General features: G+C 40.7%; 1 protein-coding gene across 1 annotated transcript in view; it reads left to right on the top strand.

The window, feature by feature from the left end:
• LOC148477110 (disintegrin and metalloproteinase domain-containing protein 23-like) overlaps positions 1 to 20,873 on the top strand; it is a gene marked incomplete at its 5' end in the record, with an annotated part of 85,689 nt that overhangs the window by 56,682 nt on the left and 8,134 nt on the right. The window contains one exon of the mRNA XM_088457200.1: positions 13,091 to 13,181. Coding sequence (XP_088313326.1) covers positions 13,091 to 13,181 — 91 coding nt within the window. The remainder of the gene's footprint in view (positions 1 to 13,090; positions 13,182 to 20,873) is intronic.

Below are 20,873 nucleotides of genomic sequence, written 5' to 3' on the forward strand. Positions count from 1 at the left end.
ACACCTCTATACTGTGTCCCACACCTCTATACTGTGTCCCACACCTCTATACTGTGTCCCACACCTCTATACTGTGTCCCACACCTCTATACTGTGAGTTGTTCAAAGTCCAGTCTTTGCGGTGGTGTATAAACACTTGTCAGGTGGTCTCATAGGATAGCACTGGCCAGTGGTAGACAGACGAGGGGTACTGCCTGGCTGGACTAAGGAAGAGTACTCCGGACTTGCTGTCTCCCCGGAGAAACAGGTTGCCAAAGACAAGCCAGAACAGACAGGCTATATCTGACCCCGTCCCCCCAAGTCTCAGTAAAAGTCTTGAGGGTGGATATCCCAGTTCCAAGTCCTCACAGGCTCTTTACTGGTCATCCTCCCCCTACATAGACTTATCTTCGTTCCGGACTTGGAACTGGAATATCCACCCTCAAGACTTTTACTGAGACTTGGGGGGACAGGGTCAGAGATAGCCTGTCTGTCGTGCGCATGCGCGAGCCCCCACTAACGACGGATCACCCGTCGTTAGCGGGCTCGAAGCAGACGGAGCGAGCTGTCGATGTTGATTGACAGCTCACTCCGTTTGCTGGGCGGGCAGGGGACGTGCCCGGCCAAACGGAGGCATTCCTTTCAGAAAGCTTGCCGTTTTGTGGGCGTCCCCACTGACATCATCAGTGATGTCAGTGGGGTGCTTCCTGCTCAAACAGAGCAGGAAGCTCCCTGGGGCTTAAGGTTGACGAGACCCTAGCCTAGGGTCTCGTCGTAAGCCCCGATGGCCATCGCGAACATCTCCCTTAGCGGTCGTTAGAGCTGTGGGTGTTAACCCACAGCCTAATGACCGACATGGAGGCGGCCGTTCAGGATGCAAGCGGCCGCCCTGTTTCTGAGCGACCGCTTGCATCCTACGACCGCCTCTGAATGAGGCCCTTAGTACCTCTGTCATAACATCACTCAAGTAAAGTTTACTATAAAACATCGTAGGTTGCATTTATAATTTCTGATTTTGACATTTTTAACTGTTACATTATATCAGTTCCTGGAGCGCATTTTGCTATACCTTTATGCACATTCCTTTGGAGGTTTTGGGGTACCTTCTTTTTGCATTGTTGCTGCCCAAACCACACCCTATTAAGTGAGCGTCCAGTATACTAACCTTTAGATATTTAGGAAGCTAATGGGTTTTCTGGTTTAAGAACATGTTGAATTTTGTTTTATGTATACCGGAGTATATTGGAATGTTTCCGTCTGTGGGTTGGGAACATGTGTCTGTACATCTGATAATGGCAGAGGAGGGATTACATGGGATCAGAGGGTTACAGGGGGACATGTGGAGTACAGAGAGTAAATACAGAGTTATTTGGAACTGGTATGGGAAGGGGGGGGGGTTAAGGTAGAGCACATGCTAGGAAAGATCAGGGACTGAGGTGCACGTGGAATCTCTATGATAGATGACATTGGTTAAGGACCCATCCCCAAACCTACGCTGTCTATATGTAACATAACTATTTGCTCCCTACTAATAAGGAGCAAAAGGCTCTAATGATGCCATTGGGAGTAATTGAGAAAAAATTTCCTCATTTCCATTGTTCCCTGTATTTCCAATTCAGGACAAACCACAATAATTACCCATTAAAATTTTTAAAAATCTGGTTACATTTCTCTGAGGGGCTGATGTACACAAAGAAAAAAGTTTTTTTCATTGGATTCATTTAAAACTTGAAATCAGCTATTTTGTTGCTATATAACGAACAGGTCAGAATGAATACGCTCATTACTTAAGGTGCGTACACACACAACGATGTTAGTAATGAACGATTTTCGTTCAGTTTTTCCCTTGAAAAAGTGAACGAAAATCGTTTTACAAAGTACAGTAGTTGGTTTACTTTACATAATAAACGATTTTCTGTGTGTTGAAGGAAAAATGTTGCAACTTCTATTGAAAATCGTTCAGTTGGCCAGTCTGAATGAACTGCAAACTACAATCGACAAACGTGAACGCGCATGAACGATAATCATTCATCGTTTTACACTGAACGATTTTTTGAACGATAACGATGTCGTTATAGTTAAATTGTTCAAAAAATCGTTGTGTGTGTGTGCACCTTTAAGCTGCATACACACACAACGATTTTGTTACCAATGATTTTATGAACGATTTTATGAACGATTTTCTGTCAGATTATCTTTCAGATTTTTTAAAGTGTAATGAACGATTTTTATGAACGACAAACGATTTTTGCATATTCCCTTAATGAAAATCGTTGACAAGTCTGACTGAACTAAAAACTACAAACTACAAACGTGAACGCGCATGAACGATAATCGTTCATCATTTGACTCAGAAAGTGAACGATTTTTGCAAACGATTATCGTTAAATGATATCGTTTAACGATAATCATTAAAAAAAATCGTTGTGTGTGTATGCAGCTTTACTCATAACAACTATGTACTGGTAATTGTATAGGTGCCTGGCTGCAACTAAAACCAGATGTTGCTACAGTGTGTGGTTCACGCTAATATTTATAAGTATTGTTCAATTTAGAAGACAATTTTTACCAGACGATTAAAAAGCATTTATTTTATCGCCACATCAGAGTTGACTATTTCAGCATTGTGTTACTGTAATATAATTAATGGTAATAAGAACAGGATGTAGTGAGCTTGTCGACAATCATATACTCTTGCCGACATGGCGGTGCCTGTTTTCAGGGTCAGCATATTGCATATCAACATTTTGCTTGTTCACAAGTTGTCTGTATCCCGTCAACCCCGATATCCCTGTAATATCATGAGTTATTGATTACCTAAATGTACAAATGCATTACCCGGGACATCAGCAATCCTGGCACATCGGTGGTACACAGGCTGGCACTGAGCCGCCTGGGAACAATTAATATAACGCAGTGCGCCTAAGTAGCTGTACACACTGGGGCTGATTCAGACACATACACCGCTTTGCGCAGCATAAAATATGTGATTCGCTCTGAACAATGTCAGAATACGGGTAGCTCGCATATGCGCCTCTACAGATTAAGATTTGCGTATATATCTGACACTTCCATAAGCTTACACCAGGGAAAGCAGGATGGGGGAAGGGAATAACGGCGGCTGAGTACAGTAAGGGCATGATGGTGTAACGTCGAACAGATGGGGACAGAGACACATATACGCCTGTCCAAGCTGCGTCTTTTGCGAGTGCTTAATTACGTGATAACCGTTGCCAGCAGACGTGAATCACTTATATAATTGCAAATGCCGCTTTCTTCATAGCCTGTCAATGTATTCTGTTTTTGTGTGCTTATTTTAGCTTCTCTTATTATACACAATATGAAGAGATGTTTGTGATGTGTTATTGGAGACTAATAGCAAATGTGTATTTTGCACGCAAAACAAATTAATAAGCCATAGGTATGAGGTGTGCCTATTGTAAGCCAACCGGGGGCAACCTGCGCGCATCTTACGGTAGTTGTAACTCTGCAAAATTGCAGCTTTATTAGTGAATGCATTATACAGTATGGCTGCTGCTCGCAGTTGCGTCCGCGTCAACCCCAGTGTGAACTGTACTTTGCGATCACTGTATCGTGTCCTTATGGCATAAAGCAGGGTTTATAGTTTTCTTGGCAGCTTTTTTGCTCTAAATTTAATATTTTTATTTTGACTGAATAATAAACATTTCTTAAAAACAATGTAATTAGTGCATGGTAAAGATTTAAGCTAAATAAAGAACGTGTTTTTTTTTTTTTTACAATTTGTCATTTCATACATTATTATTACTAATAATAATACTAATAATAATACTACTAATAATAATAATAATAATAATAATAATAATAATAATAATAATAATAGCTGCATTTCTCACTTTTTTGCTCACTAGTCGTAAATAGTTGCATTAAGGGGCTTTCTATCTCCCACCTAAAGTTCAGCTCTGGAGGACTGAGGAAGTCCTGCTATTTATCACACCTAGGAGCGGATTCTGAATAGGGAGCAAAGCAAAAGATGATGACCAGCAGAGGTCCTCAGTAATTAGTAACTATTTCTGCTGCAGTGACTAAAGTTCTGATCTTTATCTGCAGCAGGAGAACACAGCCCATTATTTTCCACCACCCTGAGGCAGGTTATTGGCAAGAACATTCCTCCTCCTCTCCCCTATAAACCTCATCTTCACTAATTCTGTCCCAGGCTTAAGGTGGGCAGCGGGCTCGTGGAATTGTACCTTTATTCTTTCCCCCTCACTTTTGCATATTGAGTGAAAACTGTAACTGGTGCCCCCCACTGTCTGCCTGCTCTGAATATAGAGTTCCCTCACTCCCTCGGCAGTATTTCTGGCCTTCCCTTTATGGTGACAGCAGGGAATACAGCGAGACAGGCTGATTTAGAAGCCTGTGTGCTAGTGAACGGTTCCCATAGTGGGGTGGGGTAAATTGAACAAAACAGAACAAACCACAATGCTTTTGATTTTTTAATTTATTAAACAGATGATCTCTGCAGAGACAGACAGTAGATTAAAAGTGAGGAACAGAACATACGATACTGTAGGTATCTTCTCAAAGTCACTGAGTCCGCTCAGGCTAAATAGGAAATTGGTTTTGATTGCTGATTTATTTCCTTCTGCAATACTCAAACTCTTAAAGTGCAATCTTCCTTCCCACCAATTTCAGTCTTGAATGAGGTTTCTGAGTTGAGACCAGGAATGAGGCTGAAGTTCTTTTTATTCTGACGCTTTTGATTCTGAATATCTACGATCCTACACGTCAGACCTGGCATCCTCTCTCCGTTTTTAGAAAAAGGATATGTCGGCCAGACCGGTTCTGTAATTGGTTGGTGTTAGGCAAATGGGCTGACCCAGTCTAATATTTTAATGCTTGGCATTTTTGTGGACCCTTAGTCCTCCAGTGGACCCCAGTGCTTCAACTCTGTAACAGGATAAACGTTCTCCTAGATTAGTGCTTCAAGTACTCCTAAGATGAGATACCTGGTAGCCTTCCCAAATATTTGGAAAGGTTTCAAGGGCATGTATCTATAGTGAAGCTGATGCACCATGCTTCATCTATCCACAGTGCAACTGCCTGTCACAAAGATGTGGCCTTGGACTCTTTCACCAGAACAAACCTCATGTTCTTTGGGTTGCACAGTCCTGGAACCAGATATCAAAGCTCTATGAAACCTTCAGTGCAACAATATATAGACTACAAAGACGTCCTTCAAAATGTCCAAGTAGATGGACAAAATGTTACATCTATAGGTGACAGTAAGTTTTCTTGACTATTAGTTCTGTGCAGTCGGAGCCCACATTCTCTGTTCAGTGACTGTTGGTCTTCTTTCATGTATGACCCCATGGTGCTTAGTGGTCATCCTGGGATACTAGATGTCATTCTTGGATTTCCTCTGAACCATTTCTCATTATACCAAGTTCAGGAAGCAGGAAGACCTTCCATTCAATGCTAATTAGTAATTATAGGGGTGCAGGGTTTTATTCCAGTGCCATTTTGGGTCTGAAAATACTCTGAAACTTCCTTCCACATAGGGTAACTCAAGAAGCAATAACCACACTCAATGCCAAATTGGGGAATTATTACACATATGGACATCAAGTTAATATGCTGACACAGTCCTGTCTAGGAGGATAATTATCGCTTCTTGTATTTTAGATTCTAAAGTGCGCATTCCAATTTTTGTGCCCACAAGGCATCTCTCCGGCATTACTTGAATATCATGTTTGTCCCATATATGGATGATTGTCTGATCTGGGAGCTGTAAAACTGTGGCTAGATTATACAGAGATTCAATTATAAAGATATTCAATTAGTTTCTAGTACCATCAAATTCTTGTTTTCCCTAGTTCTCCTTTCAATGTGATTAAAAAGAGGGTTTTCATTATTACCTCCTCAGGCATTAATATCCTCCTTCCTTTCCAGCCCATGTTTGATCAGGTTCTCCACTTTGAAGACTGTCCCATATGAGCAGTTCCTGAGCAGTTTTCTTCAGAGGACATTTCAAGACTTAACCAAATATCTCCTAGGATGGAGGCCTCCCTGAAGTGTTGGATGCACCCATCTCGCTTGATAGTGGGAAGACCCTTCTTAGTCCCTGCCTGACAGATAGTCACAATGGAGTGTTGAGGTTTTTCTGCCATTTCCAGTAGACATTGTCTCCTCAGAGGTCCTCTCTACTTATCAATGTCTTGGAACCCAAAGCCATTTATCTGGTCCTGAGCACCTGGGTATTGTGCCTCAAGAGGTCAGGGCACAACTGCAATGGCTTATCCGAAGAATTATGGGAGCACTTGAAGCACCCATCCAGGTCAGGAATGAAGCAGGTGAAATTTTACAATGGGCAAAGTAATTTGTATATGAGCTACATGTTGAAGTCCAGCAAATGGGTGGTGGCTTTTTTATTTAGTCATCATTGTCTACACCCAATCTATACATAATCCATAGGGGCACCTTCCACTGTCTTTCAGGATCTTATGGATGTTCAGATAGAAATATGCTGGAATTGCAGCTCATCCATAGATTCCAGGGTTATCTTTACAGTATCTTTCCAAGACTTTGAGTTTAGGATATTCCATTGTAATCTACCTATTTTCACCAACACTTATCTTCCCCTAAAATCTTCAATGATCAAATTTAAACAAGGAATTCAGGTTTAATAGTCAGCCTTTCTTTGGTGTTTTTTGGCTGCTTTCCCTGCTGATGTCTTCCTCTTTGGCCACAAAGCCTCCTTATTGCCTATACCATTAAAAAGATCCATACCATCTTAAAAGTAAAAAGAAGCTCCAGGAGGACATCGAGTCAGAAATTGCTTGAGCTTCATCAAGGCAAACAGTATATTTTTTTTAACCAAAGATGGTTTCTTGGCTTAATATCAACCAAGAATTGATAGTGTTATCCTGGTTCCCGTGTATTCAGCATCGATGAAGAGGCTCTTAACACACTTGAGGTTTGCATTTTATGGGTGCACCTTTTAGGGACACGAGTTCTGGATGCTAAAAGACCCATTGCATTGTTTTGATCACCATAGGGTAGGGTTCGATACTTTTCCCCAGATAGATTAGGAAAGCTCCTCTATGGATCGTAGCATAAGGCTTTAGCAAACCAGAGCTGCAGAAAATACATTGGTTTATCTCTGCATACTTTTTCCAAGTTCTACAAGGTGAATGAGGCTGCCTATGGCAGTAATGTCCTAATGGCAGCTATAGCTTTTAATCCATTTCCCAGCTCTCGTTGAGAGTGGCTTTGGGTGATGCCATTGTCTTTGCCAACTAATGCAGATGGAAAAAGGGTGATTCTTATAGAAATTATCTTACCCCTTTCACCGATGCAGTCGGACACACAGACCAGCCCAGTCAGGAACATCTATTTCTTTATCATCTCCTTATTCACCTAAGTTTACCATTAGCTCAAGAAGAAGAGCAGAAGGTTATAGGGGAGAAGAAGAGCTAGTGCCCCATCTTCTAGGGGTGGCATGACTTAATCTACTGTCAGTGTACACCTGCACCACTGGATCTAATAGCAAAAAGCTGCAATTATTAGTAAGAGTGTCGCTTTCTGTGTATCCTAAATGATTGATTATATATATATATATATGTGAGGACAACGGAACTGGATCAGAGCGCCTAAAAGTGCCACATAGTGAAATGGATAATATATAAGTGTAAAGTGCAAGTGCAGCGCGTTTCGTCTCCTACTGGACTTCTTGAAGAAGTCCAGTAGGAGACGAAACGCGTTGGATGCCTGTACTTCATCGATATACTCCTCCTTGAAATAAGATGACATTTATTGCTTTTAGAACTCATTTCTGACATTTTTATGTTCTTATCAATGTTTTCATCATTTTATTGTCTGATTTTGTTATTTGTTATTACGCTGTCTGTACGCCATTTATGTCCCTAGCAAGATTTTATTTTTGAGTATAAATAAACTGTATTGTTTTATACCCTCACAAACTGGTCTGTGCTACACAGTTCTTCTAACCAGGTCATTTATCTTATATGCACTTTACACTTATATGTTATCCGTTTCACTATGTGGCACTTTTAGGCGCTCTGATCCAGTTCCGTTGTCCTCACAATTTTTTAAGGGGCTTACCACCCCATATTTTTTATTGGATTGAGCTGACACCCCATTTACTCTCAGGGGGTGCCCCCCTTTTGTATGTCATATTTTGTATTTCTATATGCAAATTGTCCTTCTTGGTAAGGACAAGGATGAACCAGTAATCACTTTTAGAACATTGCATATATATATTTATACTAAACAGACTGTTTTGCCGATCAGTAACTTATTGTGTATGGGTTTTAGATTTTTTTTTTGTAATTAAAGTAAATAAAACTATTTGCAGACTATTAAAGTTGGCAAATAATTAGTTTTTTGTCACTGTATCTCCTCATGGCACAAGATTTTCAAATGTCTACCAAAAAAATGGCAAGTATTATTTGTAAACAAAATATTCATTCATTTACCGGCCCTGAGAGCATCCTCGTATCATGGGCAACAGAAGCTCCCAGTGGCAATGTTTGGATAAGCAGCGATAATGTTCTATGACCTATTCATGTAGGATCCTGTGTTTATAAATGGAGGCATTAGACCTGTTTGATTAATATCATATTAATGAAAAAGTTACTAATTATCTGAAAATAATCTCCCTTTTCCCTCCAAACAGTGAGCATGGCCACTAACAGACTTATAGGTGCAGTGGCAGGGACCATACTGGCTCTGGGGGTGATATTTGGAGGCACAGGGTGGGGAATAGAGTAAGCATTCTTCCAAGTTTCATGTTTGGTACCTAGTGTGTGAGGTATACTGTGTGTCTGAGCCTTATGTGTTCTTGTCCCATTGGCTTTGTGTCATGTGGTGATGAGCGTACCAGTCATGTGATTTGACCGTGTCCTTGTCATGTGATTTTTGCTTACGCAGTGTTGACCCTCTCCTGTCTGGGACAATGTGGGGCATAATATGAATCTATATCCTTGTCGTCGTCGTCCCCCAACCCAATAAGAACTAGGTGTGTGTATATTTTGTTGTCTAAAATTGTTTATGGTAGAAAACAATGAAAACGCATTGTTTTGCAAAAGGGCGGCCATTAATGTCGTTAATCAAAATGATACTGTGTAGGGGTAAGTCTCATATATGTAAATCCCCCCTCCGTGGCCTCCTATTGTATTATACCGTATATTGCAACCGTTATGGAAGAGTGCCTTGGTAATTATTTTGGGAAAAGAGGCGCAAGATTACCGAGGTCGACAAACAATTTACCTATGAAACGGTAATTTGGTTGTTTTCCTTGGTGCTGTTTTTGAAGGAATTACACATCAGAAGGTTATTCAAAAAGATGAACTCTAACCTATAAAAGGAAAAAGCATTAGGCCCCCACATATAATGATCTTCCGTCACATTTGCATATTGACGAGCGGTATTTTAGTTGTGCCTACCCTTTAGCAGACTTTTTGAACAAAAAGTCAGCTGTCCGATCTATGTACATTCCATGGAAACTTTTTTAAAGTTCAGTGCAGATTTATCTACAGTATTTGTTAATTTGTGTCACAGTTTATTGTGCGATTGTAAATGTTCCTCTAGTTAGCACTTTAGTAGGAACCCTCTCTTATCTCATTTTTATTTGTGAAACACTTCAAATTTGTCGCAGTCCTAGAATTGCATAATAGTTCATGATCGATTGACATCTTTCTTTGAAGATACAGTGGTCCATCTGTCCTGCTACCACCCTACCATCTCGGCACGGTGGAGCGGCACGCTTCCAGAATGCAGCGTATGAATTGATGCCTCGCGGTAGTCACCGATTCCTGGTGAACCGATTGGTTGTATCCCCATCATTACTAGCTCCAGCTCCAGCCAGGCTGTTTCCACTGTGTAGGTGTTTGTTGAGCTTTAAGTGGACCTGTAATCACAAACTGTTTTCTAATTCATGAGCTCGTTATCCCAGTAACATTTTATTCTAAATATCATCAGGAGACCGTTTCAACAGCCTTTCTTGGGGCAGATTCAATTAGCCGCCTATTGTATTGTGCGGTTTCTTCTCCCAGCTAAAGTACCAGCAAAACCCGCCAGTGGTCCAGAGGCAGCTATTAGCGCTTATTTCTGCTTGTACCTTCGGGGGCTCATTGAAACATCCCCTTAGTGTTTGAAACACTACGTGGCATAAATATCAGTGGCAGAATAACTGTAAATCCTTCAAATATGTAAGTTTTTACCAGATTTAGGTTTTCTCCCTATATTTTATAACTTCAGCCAGTGGTGGCCATCACTGGGTACCCCGTGGGTAGCTAGTTTCCACATATTAACCAAGGGCTGCTGTGCTACATATATGCTATTGCCATCTCAGGTGTAGGGTGCATACAGTATGTGTGCCAGTAATTCAGGTCATTCATGAACGGAAGGAACCCAAATGGCCCACAAAACCCAAATGGCCACTATTAAGTCACTGCCTACTGCAGCCAGCCAGGATCTCTGAAAATATATTTTCTATTCTATATTTTCTATTCCAGCGAACAGGGCGATATAAAATAGGTCTCTTCTGGCTTATTTGAAAAACTGGCCCCTTAGTGAGTGGTACATCCACATTGTATTATGCATCTTTGGTCATAAAGTCAACTGACTAAACCCTGGTCCTACTGGAGACACATAAAATAAAAGAAACTAATCTTATTCCAAGCTGTTCGATAGGACTTCCTTGAGAATTAGAATTTACCCCAAGCCATGATCACATACAGTATTTAAGCCCTATTATCGAACGAACAATTAATTATTTACCAGTTAACTTAATCTTGTGCTTTTATTTATAAAACCTTTAACCAACCATGGTGTTGTATTCTGTTACATAGAAGTTGATATACCGTAGTGTGCTCTGTATCTGTGCAGTTTTGCAGTTATTGTTGGAGATAAAAAGTTACTTGTTGTTACATGTAACATTATCGGTGTTGTGTAAAATGCATTTTTGTGTAGTTTGCCTTTTGTAGTCTGTTTTTAGATGTAGTGGTAAGTTTTTGTCATTGTGTCATGGTTACAGTTTTAGTTTGGGGAATTGGACAGTGGATAACCTAGGCTTTATCCCCTATAGAATAAAACCATCTTAGTGAAAAACAAAAATCTTGAGCTATAGGCAAACACATTCTGTCTTCACACCAGGAATCAGAATACACCTAGATCTCCTAACATGTATTTCTTAGTATGTTCTTCAGGTCTGCATTATTGATTGAGTAATAATTTATTATTGTGCTTCCCAACTATTGAACTGTTTTTGTTCGCTTACGTAATATTGGTTTGTGCCAAATATGTGCCCAGCAGGTAAGTTCTGCAAGACTTGTATTGCTAGTGGACGTGAAAGCCTTGCCTCAGTATAAGAGATGCCCTCTCTCAGTGTTTGCATGTTTGCTTCTCTATTAGACCAATAAAGGTTTTTGTTTGTTACACGATGACTTCAGTCAACTGAAATAGCTGAAGAGTAATTATGGTGGCACATTGCGCATACATTTAGCTACTGGCGAATTGTAGTATTTAACGATTCATATTGCAGTCTTTCCAAAAGGAAGTTACTATATATACTCCGGAAGAGGCAGATTTGCTCCAAGTCACTCATAAGCCATTGATGTGTTTGACGGAGAATCTTTATAACTAAGGTTTATTCACTTCATAAGCCACTAATTCCAGACCTGACAAAATGTAACTGCGGCCATAGTTAGCAGAGTTCTCTTACTAAGACGCTGCTGCTGAACATCACGGTGTAACATCAGATTACACTCTGGCACACTTTAAAAAATGTAATTAATTTAATTTAAAATGCAATTTTCCGTCATGCAAAGTGTGTAGAGAAGAACGAATAATTACATACTTGCTAAAGTGATTCTCCTTCCCAAAGTAAGTTACCTACCTCCACCCATCCGATCTCTACCTCCTGAAATAATGTTAATTATTATTTACGTCTCTCTCCCCTCCCTAAGCCTCACTTATTTTAATGTGACAGCACAAAGTTGTGCCAATTCAACAATGGCAAGGGTGGGGCGACGCATCATGGGTTATAGATGGGAAATATTACATTTGGGGCAGTGGACACCTCCAAATCATCCACCTGAATAAATGTTGATGTGTAGTAAATCTGCCTCTCCAGCTGGAGGTGTACCCATGCAGGGCATCAGTGCCAGGGTCTCTCCCCTACCTGCCCAAGTTACTGCGACGGAGGAGCGTAGCAAAGATCTCCAGTCTACTAGTAATTACACAGTGACTATGTACCTGATGTGATGCTGCTGTCATCGGTTAATTAATACAAGGGCATCCAATTTTCTTCAAGTGTTCTCTATGTAGTTTAGAGAAAATTGCACAAATGGATGTGTCCTGTGCCAGGGCGTTCTGTGTAAGCCAAGCTTGCTGCGGCTGCATTGTTTGATGGTTTGTTAATGCTAAATAGATTTCTTTGATGTGTTGAAAATACCAAAGAAAATGTAGTGTTTACGTGTTTAAATTGCCACTTTGACTGTATGAGGACCCCTTTTACAACTTTATAAAAGTGTAAATGAAAGTTCCCCGCGTTAATATAGCGTCACGGATATTTAAGTGTTAGAACTTGAAAACTCTTAACTTTTAAGTGAGCGGTGTAATTGCCTGACACAAAAGCCAGCAATTTAGTACTTCTTACTAATTACTCTATGAGCAATGTGTTGGCCATCTCTCACTAGCAGGACGCAAACCGTGAACTACAACATCCTGTCAGTCCCATTTAAGCCCAGCACTGCCTCTTACTACTGACGGAGGTGTAGATATAGAGGAAATATGGATAAAGTTACTAAATTGAATATTCCTTTAATTTCCTTCTTACTAAAAAAAAAGTAGCGAGTGCTCTGACCTAAAAAAAAAGCCGTATACATTCTCCTGCAAAGTCATGTGATGCCACATTATCAGCGTTATAATGGACGAGGCCCCTACAAGTGTATTATAATAACAAATGTTACATTCACTAGATGAGCGGTAATACATACAGAGGTCAGTGTCTATATGTATATCCTGCATCAGACTGTGAGATTATCTGTCTGCCTTTCCCTTTTCTGGTTGGTTCTTATGTTTTTCTTCCCATAATTATTTACTGCAGGTCCTAGTGCCACCAACCTTATAATAGGTTCCATTGCTGGGGCCATCCTGGTAGCTGCTATTGTCCTTGGGGGGACTGGATGGGGATTTAAGTAAGGAATTACGCATGTCTTCTCTTCAGTGGCTCTGCTTCCTGTATATCACAACTTTTTGAGTTTCTGCTACATGGTCTCGGTCAGACACATACTAAATGACCAAAAGATTTGCGTTAAAAATAATCAGTACTTGCGAAACTGATGACACTTGGGTGATAAGATAGAGCTGAGATAAAAAAATATATAATTCCTGTTTTATTAATAACTTTTTTTTTTTTTTTTTAAAGAACACCTTACTAAAATGGCGCCACCCAGTGATGATAATAACATGAAATATGCATACAAGCCAAACAATAGTTGCTGAAAATAAGCCTCATTCAAAGTTGCACGCAAGTCTTCCGCAGATGCAGCCACATTGGGTGCATGGAAGTCGATGAAGGGTAGTCTCCTCCATTCGTCCAACTAGCGAAAGACACCATATTTTATGTCTGCGCGTTGCGCTAGCTCTATCCTTGGTGCACGGGATCCGGCCAAAACCAAAGGATCTCTGCATTTACTTAATTCTGCATAGCTCGCCATTCCGGCAACACGCCAGACACTGTCCTAAGTGCCGGGCATCTACACCCATTCATCTGCAAGTGGAGATTGAACTGAGATGCGTATGGTGTAGCCTCGGTAGTTGCTCTGCTCAGATACATGCGCATTATGAAGGAACGCAAGGTCACGCAGCAGAACGGACCTGCATGCATCTCTGAATCCCCCCCAGGAGCCCTCAGGCAGTCACATTACCTTGATATTATAAACCACACAAGACACATACTGATGTCAAAATCTCAACACAATGAATTTGATAAAATTTTTAAATTCCAATGAAGAAGAATATACATAAAATACTTTCTAGGACCCCATCCATGGTCTGTACAGGCGACATTCTGACACTTGCCTTTGTTAGAACTTTGAACAAAAGGAATTCTGCTGAATGTACGGTATTACATCATACTAATGACATCATAAGTTATACTTTTCATCAGTTCCCTTCTCAGCAACGAGCGTCCGGGGACGTTAAGGATTATGTAACATGTATGTACGGAAGAATATGCAGCTTCTCTGACGATGTTTTATTAAACGGACATCAGAAGGCAAAAAACCGATAAGCACAGAAAGACTCTGCACCGTAAGGGCTCACCGTTATCCATTATACAGCAAAGCATGCTGTCAGCTAATGACATGTTCTAAAATATAATGCTTTCACAACAAACCGTATATAATAATGTAAATAAGATAGAATGGAAGTTCGTGTTAACTTGCCATATGTCTAACTAGTAAATACATAGGCGATTAACAGCAAAGCAGTACTAAAAGTCATATAATATCCCTTTGTGTAAATGTAAGTTCTGTATAAAAAAAAATATATATATATATTTATACTGTATACACATTATCCCCATGTACAGCACTACAGAACCTTTGTGGTGCCTTATAAAGATAATACATTTATATTATTATGAGATTGGCAGCAGACATAATAATTTGCTGGTCACCTTATTTTCCCTTACATGGTGATCAGACGCGTCCTGCAATGTGCGCACAGACGCCTGACTCTAATCTGGGAATCATTCAGAAGATGTTCCCGGAATGCATTAGCGGCCCTTAGAGAAGAAGAACTCCACCCTGGCGCTCTTTCTGCGGATTAGCCCCCAGCTCGCTATACATAAAGGTCAGATGACGAGAAGTGTCACCATTTCTGAAGACGAGGCTGCGCAGCGATCTAAAGCTTTCTTCCGCTAATTCATTGTTGGTGGAACACGAGCTTGAAATACAGAACTGACGATTTGCACTTAAATGTACATAAAGAAAACCTTTAAGTAATATTTGTGACTGACAGGTGTTGCGCATCGCTGCGGCACGTTCCCGTCATCCTGGCGTGTGGCCTTTATTTGTATGTAAATACAACCAGTGCCCACATGCGGATAAGAGGTCATTGGTGAGCCTAGGAGGATTGCCCCTGATTACTTGCGTTATTCTGCGTCACAGGCTGCAACAACTGCTTTAGGGTCTTTGGCAGTAGTTGCGTCTGCGACTGTATGCTAATGCTAGTAAACGCCCTTCCCCCGGTGTACGCCCGCGCGTCTGACTGTGCAAGGCCTGAAATGCCCACTTTCAGTGTCTTCAGATGCTGTAACAACTTTAGACGAAACCATTGGTCGCACCATGAAAACTTGCACCAGTCCTATGGTAGGTGCAGATGTTCCGTCAGAATATGGCCTCCTATGTTCAGGGTCTGTGTATGCAGCCACTTCGGAGACACGCCCCCTACACTCCCATGATGCGCCCATAAGACGGGACATCCCCGTGCGTCTGCTATGCCACCTCCCTGTCATCACCCAGTCACCGCCCAGGAACAGGCGACACATTTTCAATACACTTCTTCCTGCGTCTGAAATCGCTTCTGCGAACACAATCGGAGCACATGGGGGGTTCAATGTAGAGGCATGGAAAGTAGCGAAACAATCGCGCAACCGCGCCCTGCATCAACATAGCATGCGAATCAGTCCCAAAGAGTGACGGTCTGCTAAGGATATAGGGGCTGATTCAGACCCGCTCGCAAGCGGGTCGATGTTACCCCTTGCGCATGCTCCGCCTCCGGCGTGTGCATGCGCGGGACCCGGCCAGCGACGGGCACTCCGTCGCTACGGGTCTCGCACCAAAACGAGGCGGCTGTCGATTGTGATTGACAGCTCGCCCCCTTTTGGAGTTGGGCAGGGGGAGTGGCTGGACAAACTGAGGCGTTCCCGAGGGAACGCCTTCCATTTGTGGGCGGCCCTACTGTATCACTAGTGATGTCAGTAGGTGGACTTCCTGCTCTATTAGAGCAGGAAGTCCACTGGGGCAAGGGTCTCGTCGCAAGCCCGATGGTCGTGACCATCACCTGGCCGCTCACAAAAGCTGTGGGTGGTCACCCACAGCTTAGCGAGCGGCCAGGAGGCCAGCACAAAAAAAAAAAAAATGCCGCCCTGATTCAGAGCGAGCGCTTTGAAAGAGTGTCCGGCTCTGAATCAGGACCATAGAACACGAAACCTTTCTTAAAATAAGTATGAACACTTGCAGGACTACTTTCAATTCCATATATAGCCATGGTCAGTGCGTCAAAAGCGCATATGCGCGTTCAAGCTTATTTGGCCCACCCAGCACTGCTCCACTGAGCTGAATTTTGGCTTTTCACATGCGCTATTTTGGACTCGCTTCATTGAATTGCTCCTTGTACATGAGCAGTAATAATAATCTGTGTATCCCAAACATCACCAAATTAAGGTGAAATGCCTGGGGGCTGACCTCCTATGGAAAGTGCGCCATGATGGATGCATTACCGTCAGCGACATCTAGTTATAAGGATGAACTCTCCATGTAAAGTGATTCTCCAGCAGGGAATCTAGATTTAGTTTATAGTTCTTATCTTTGCACCCAACGTGTATTTTTTTTTTTCAATTAATTTGAGCAATAAAATAATTTCCATTTTTGAAAGATACCTAATAAAAATCTATTCTGTAGCAGAACCTCAGTCACATTGGCCTGGCCTAGCACACAGCTTGAAGTGCATGTTATTATGTAACGGGAGGGGTACAATGAAATATACTTCCAGTGGCGTGGTCTGTGATAGCGTGGACTGTTATAGAGTGCGCTGTGATAGCGTGGTCTGTTTTATTTGAGAGCACTAATGTAATTAACTTGAAAAATACTACTATGGTTGGGAAGCTGTATTGTTAGATACTGTATGGCCTAGGAAGTATCTGGGTTATTTACTGCTGTATAAATGACGTCTTCTGGTCTTGTATTGTGAGTCATTCCTATACTGTCATGTATAATGTAACACTAAGGGGTCTATTACTGTATCAACCAGCAATAACCCAATTACTCAAGCAACATTGGGGTTATAATTGCCTTGTCCTAATTAACAAAAGGGCTAGTGTAGAGAAATCACAGCTTTCTCCTGCGGTTCCTCTAATTCTGCCTGTTACCACATTACCCATAGCCTGATATGGGGACTGCTAAGCGGCGCAATTTATCAAGCTACGAAACGTTGATAAAAAGTGATCTTGAGACGGCGCTATCTGTACCCACAATGGGGGTGAGGCTTATGCCAGGTACACACGGAACGATGTGCTGCATCAATGATATCGCTGAACGATTTCCCTTAAGCTTTCTGTGGTGCAGGAGAAACGATATTGGGTGTACACACTGTTAGATCTCTGATAGATATCTATGATAGACATTGAGTGTACACACTGATATATATATATATATGATAGACATTGGGTGTACACACTGATAGATATCTATGATAGACATTGAGTGTACACACTGATATATATATATGATAGACATTGGGTGTACACACTGATAGATATCTATGATAGATATTGGGTGTACACACTGATAGATGTATATGATAGATATTGGGTGTACACACTGATAGATATATATGATAGACATTGGGTGTACACACTGATAGATGTATATGATAGATATTGGGTGTACACACTGATATATATGATAGACATTGGGTGTACACACTGATATATATATATATATATATATATGATAGACATTGGGTGTACATACTGATAGATCTCTATGATAGACATTGGGTGTACACACTGATAGATATATATGATAGACATTGGGTGTACACACTGATAGATGTATATGATAGATATTGGGTGTACACACTGTTAGATCTCTGATAGATATATATGATAGACATTGGGTGTACACACTGATAGATCTCTATGCTAGACATTGGGTGTACATACTGATAGATGTATATGATAGATATTGGGTGTACACACTGTTAGATCTCTGATAGATATATATGATAGACATTGGGTGTACACACTGATAGATATATTAGATTGACATTGGGTGTACACACTGATATATAGATATGATAGACCTTGGGTGTACACACTGATAGATCTCTATGATAGACATTGGGTGTACATACTGATAGATGTATATGATAGATATTGGGTGTACACACTGATAGATATATAGGATAGATATTGGGTGTACACACTGATAGATATATACTGTATGATAGACATTGGGTGTACACACTGATAGATATATATGATAGACATTGGGTATACACACTGATAGATATATATGATGATAGTTGGGTGTACACACTGATAGATATATATGATAGACATTGGGTGTACACACTGATAGATATCTATGATAGACATTGGGTGTACACACTGATAGATATCTATGATAGACATTGGGTGTACACACTGATAGATATATATGATAGACATTGGGTGTACACACTGATAGATATATATGATAGACATTGGGTGTACACACTGATAGATATATAGGATAGATATTGGGTGTACACAGTGATAGATATATATGATAGACATTGGGTGTACACACTGATAGATATATACTGTATGATAGACATTGGGTGTACACACTGATAGATATGATAGATATTGGGTGTACACACTGATAGATATGATAGATATTGGGTGTACACACTGATAGATATATGATAGACATTGGGTGTACACACTGATAGATATATATGACAGACATTGGGTGTACACACTGATAGATATATACTGTATGATAGACATTGGGTGTACACACTGATAGATATATACTGTATGATAGACATTGGGTGTACACACTGATAGATATATACTGTATGATAGACATTGGGTGTACACACTGATAGATATATAGGATAGATATTGGGTGTACACAGTGATAGATATATATGATAGACATTGGGTGTACACACTGATAGATATATACTGTATGATAGACATTGGGTGTACACACTGATAGATATGATAGATATTGGGTGTACACACTGATAGATATGATAGATATTGGGTGTACACACTGATAGATATATGATAGACATTGGGTGTACACACTGATAGATATATATGACAGACATTGGGTGTACACACTGATAGATATATACTGTATGATAGACATTGGGTGTACACACTGATAGATATATACTGTATGATAGACATTGGGTGTACACACTTATAGATATATACTGTATGATAGACATTGGGTGTACACACTGATAGATATATACTGTATGATAGACATTGGGTGTACACACTGATAGATATGATAGATATTGGGTGTACACACTGATAGATATGATAGATATTGGGTGTACACAGTGATAGATATATATGATAGACATTGGGTGTACACAGTGATAGATATATATGATAGATATTGGGTGTACACACTGATAGATATATACTGTATGATAGACAGTGGGTGTACACACTGATAGATATATGATAGACATTGGGTGTACACACTGATAGATATATGATAGACATTGGGTGTACACACTGATAGATATATGATAGACATTGGGTGTACACACTGATAGATATATGATAGACATTGGGTGTACACACTGATAGATATATGATAGACATTGGGTGTACACACTGATAGATATATGATAGACATTGGGTGTACACACTGATAGATATATATGATAGACATTGGGTGTACACACTGATATATATATATCTGATAGACATTGGGTGTACACACTGACAGATATCTATGATAGACATTGGGTGTACACACTGATAGATATATATGACAGACATTGGGTATACACACTGATAGATATCTATGATAGACATTGGGTGTACACACTGATATATATATAGGATAGATATTGGGTGTACACAGTGATAGATATATATGATAGACATTGGGTGTACACAGTGATAGATATATATGATAGATATTGGGTGTACACACTGATAGATATATACTGTATGATAGACAGTGGGTGTACACACTGATAGATATATGATAGACATTGGGTGTACACACTGATAGATATATGATAGACATTGGGTGTACACACTGATAGATATATGATAGACATTGGGTGTACACACTGATAGATATATGATAGACATTGGGTGTACACACTGATAGATATATGATAGACATTGGGTGTACACACTGATAGATATATGATAGACATTGGGTGTACACACTGATAGATATATATGATAGACATTGGGTGTACACACTGATATATATATATCTGATAGACATTGGGTGTACACACTGATAGATATATATGACAGACATTGGGTGTACACACTGATAGATATATATGATAGATATCTTTCGGTTAAGTCACCCTGCCACATCTCTGAACAGGCAATTCTTGAAGATATCGTCCAGGTTGGCCCGCATGTACAGACGACCAAAGATATCGTTATCGTCCAGCGGGAGCGCGCATCGTTAGTTGTTCATTGCATACACATGGAGCGATATGAACGATATATCATTGAACGATATCAATATTGTTCATATCGTTCAAAGATAGCGTCTCGTGTGTATGCCCCAAATCTCAATGCACATGTGTGACCGCTGTGCATACTCCTGGGACATGTGTGACCGTTGTGCATATTCCTGGGACACGTGTGACCGCTGTGCATATAGCTGGGACATGTGTGACCACTGTGCATATTGCTGGGACACGTGTGACCGCTGTGTGTATTGCTGGGACATGTGTGACCACTGTGCGTATTGCTGGGACATGTGTGACCACTGTGCGTATTGCTGGGACATGTGTGACCGCTGTGCATATAGCTGGGACATGTGTGACCGCTGTGCGTATTGCTGGGACACGTGTGACCGCTGTGCGTATTGCTGGGACACGTATGACCGCTG

This window comes from Taudactylus pleione, unplaced genomic scaffold, assembly GCF_031769625.1.
Source record: "Taudactylus pleione unplaced genomic scaffold, aTauple2 ptg000746l, whole genome shotgun sequence".
Classification (NCBI taxonomy): domain Eukaryota; kingdom Metazoa; phylum Chordata; class Amphibia; order Anura; family Myobatrachidae; genus Taudactylus; species Taudactylus pleione.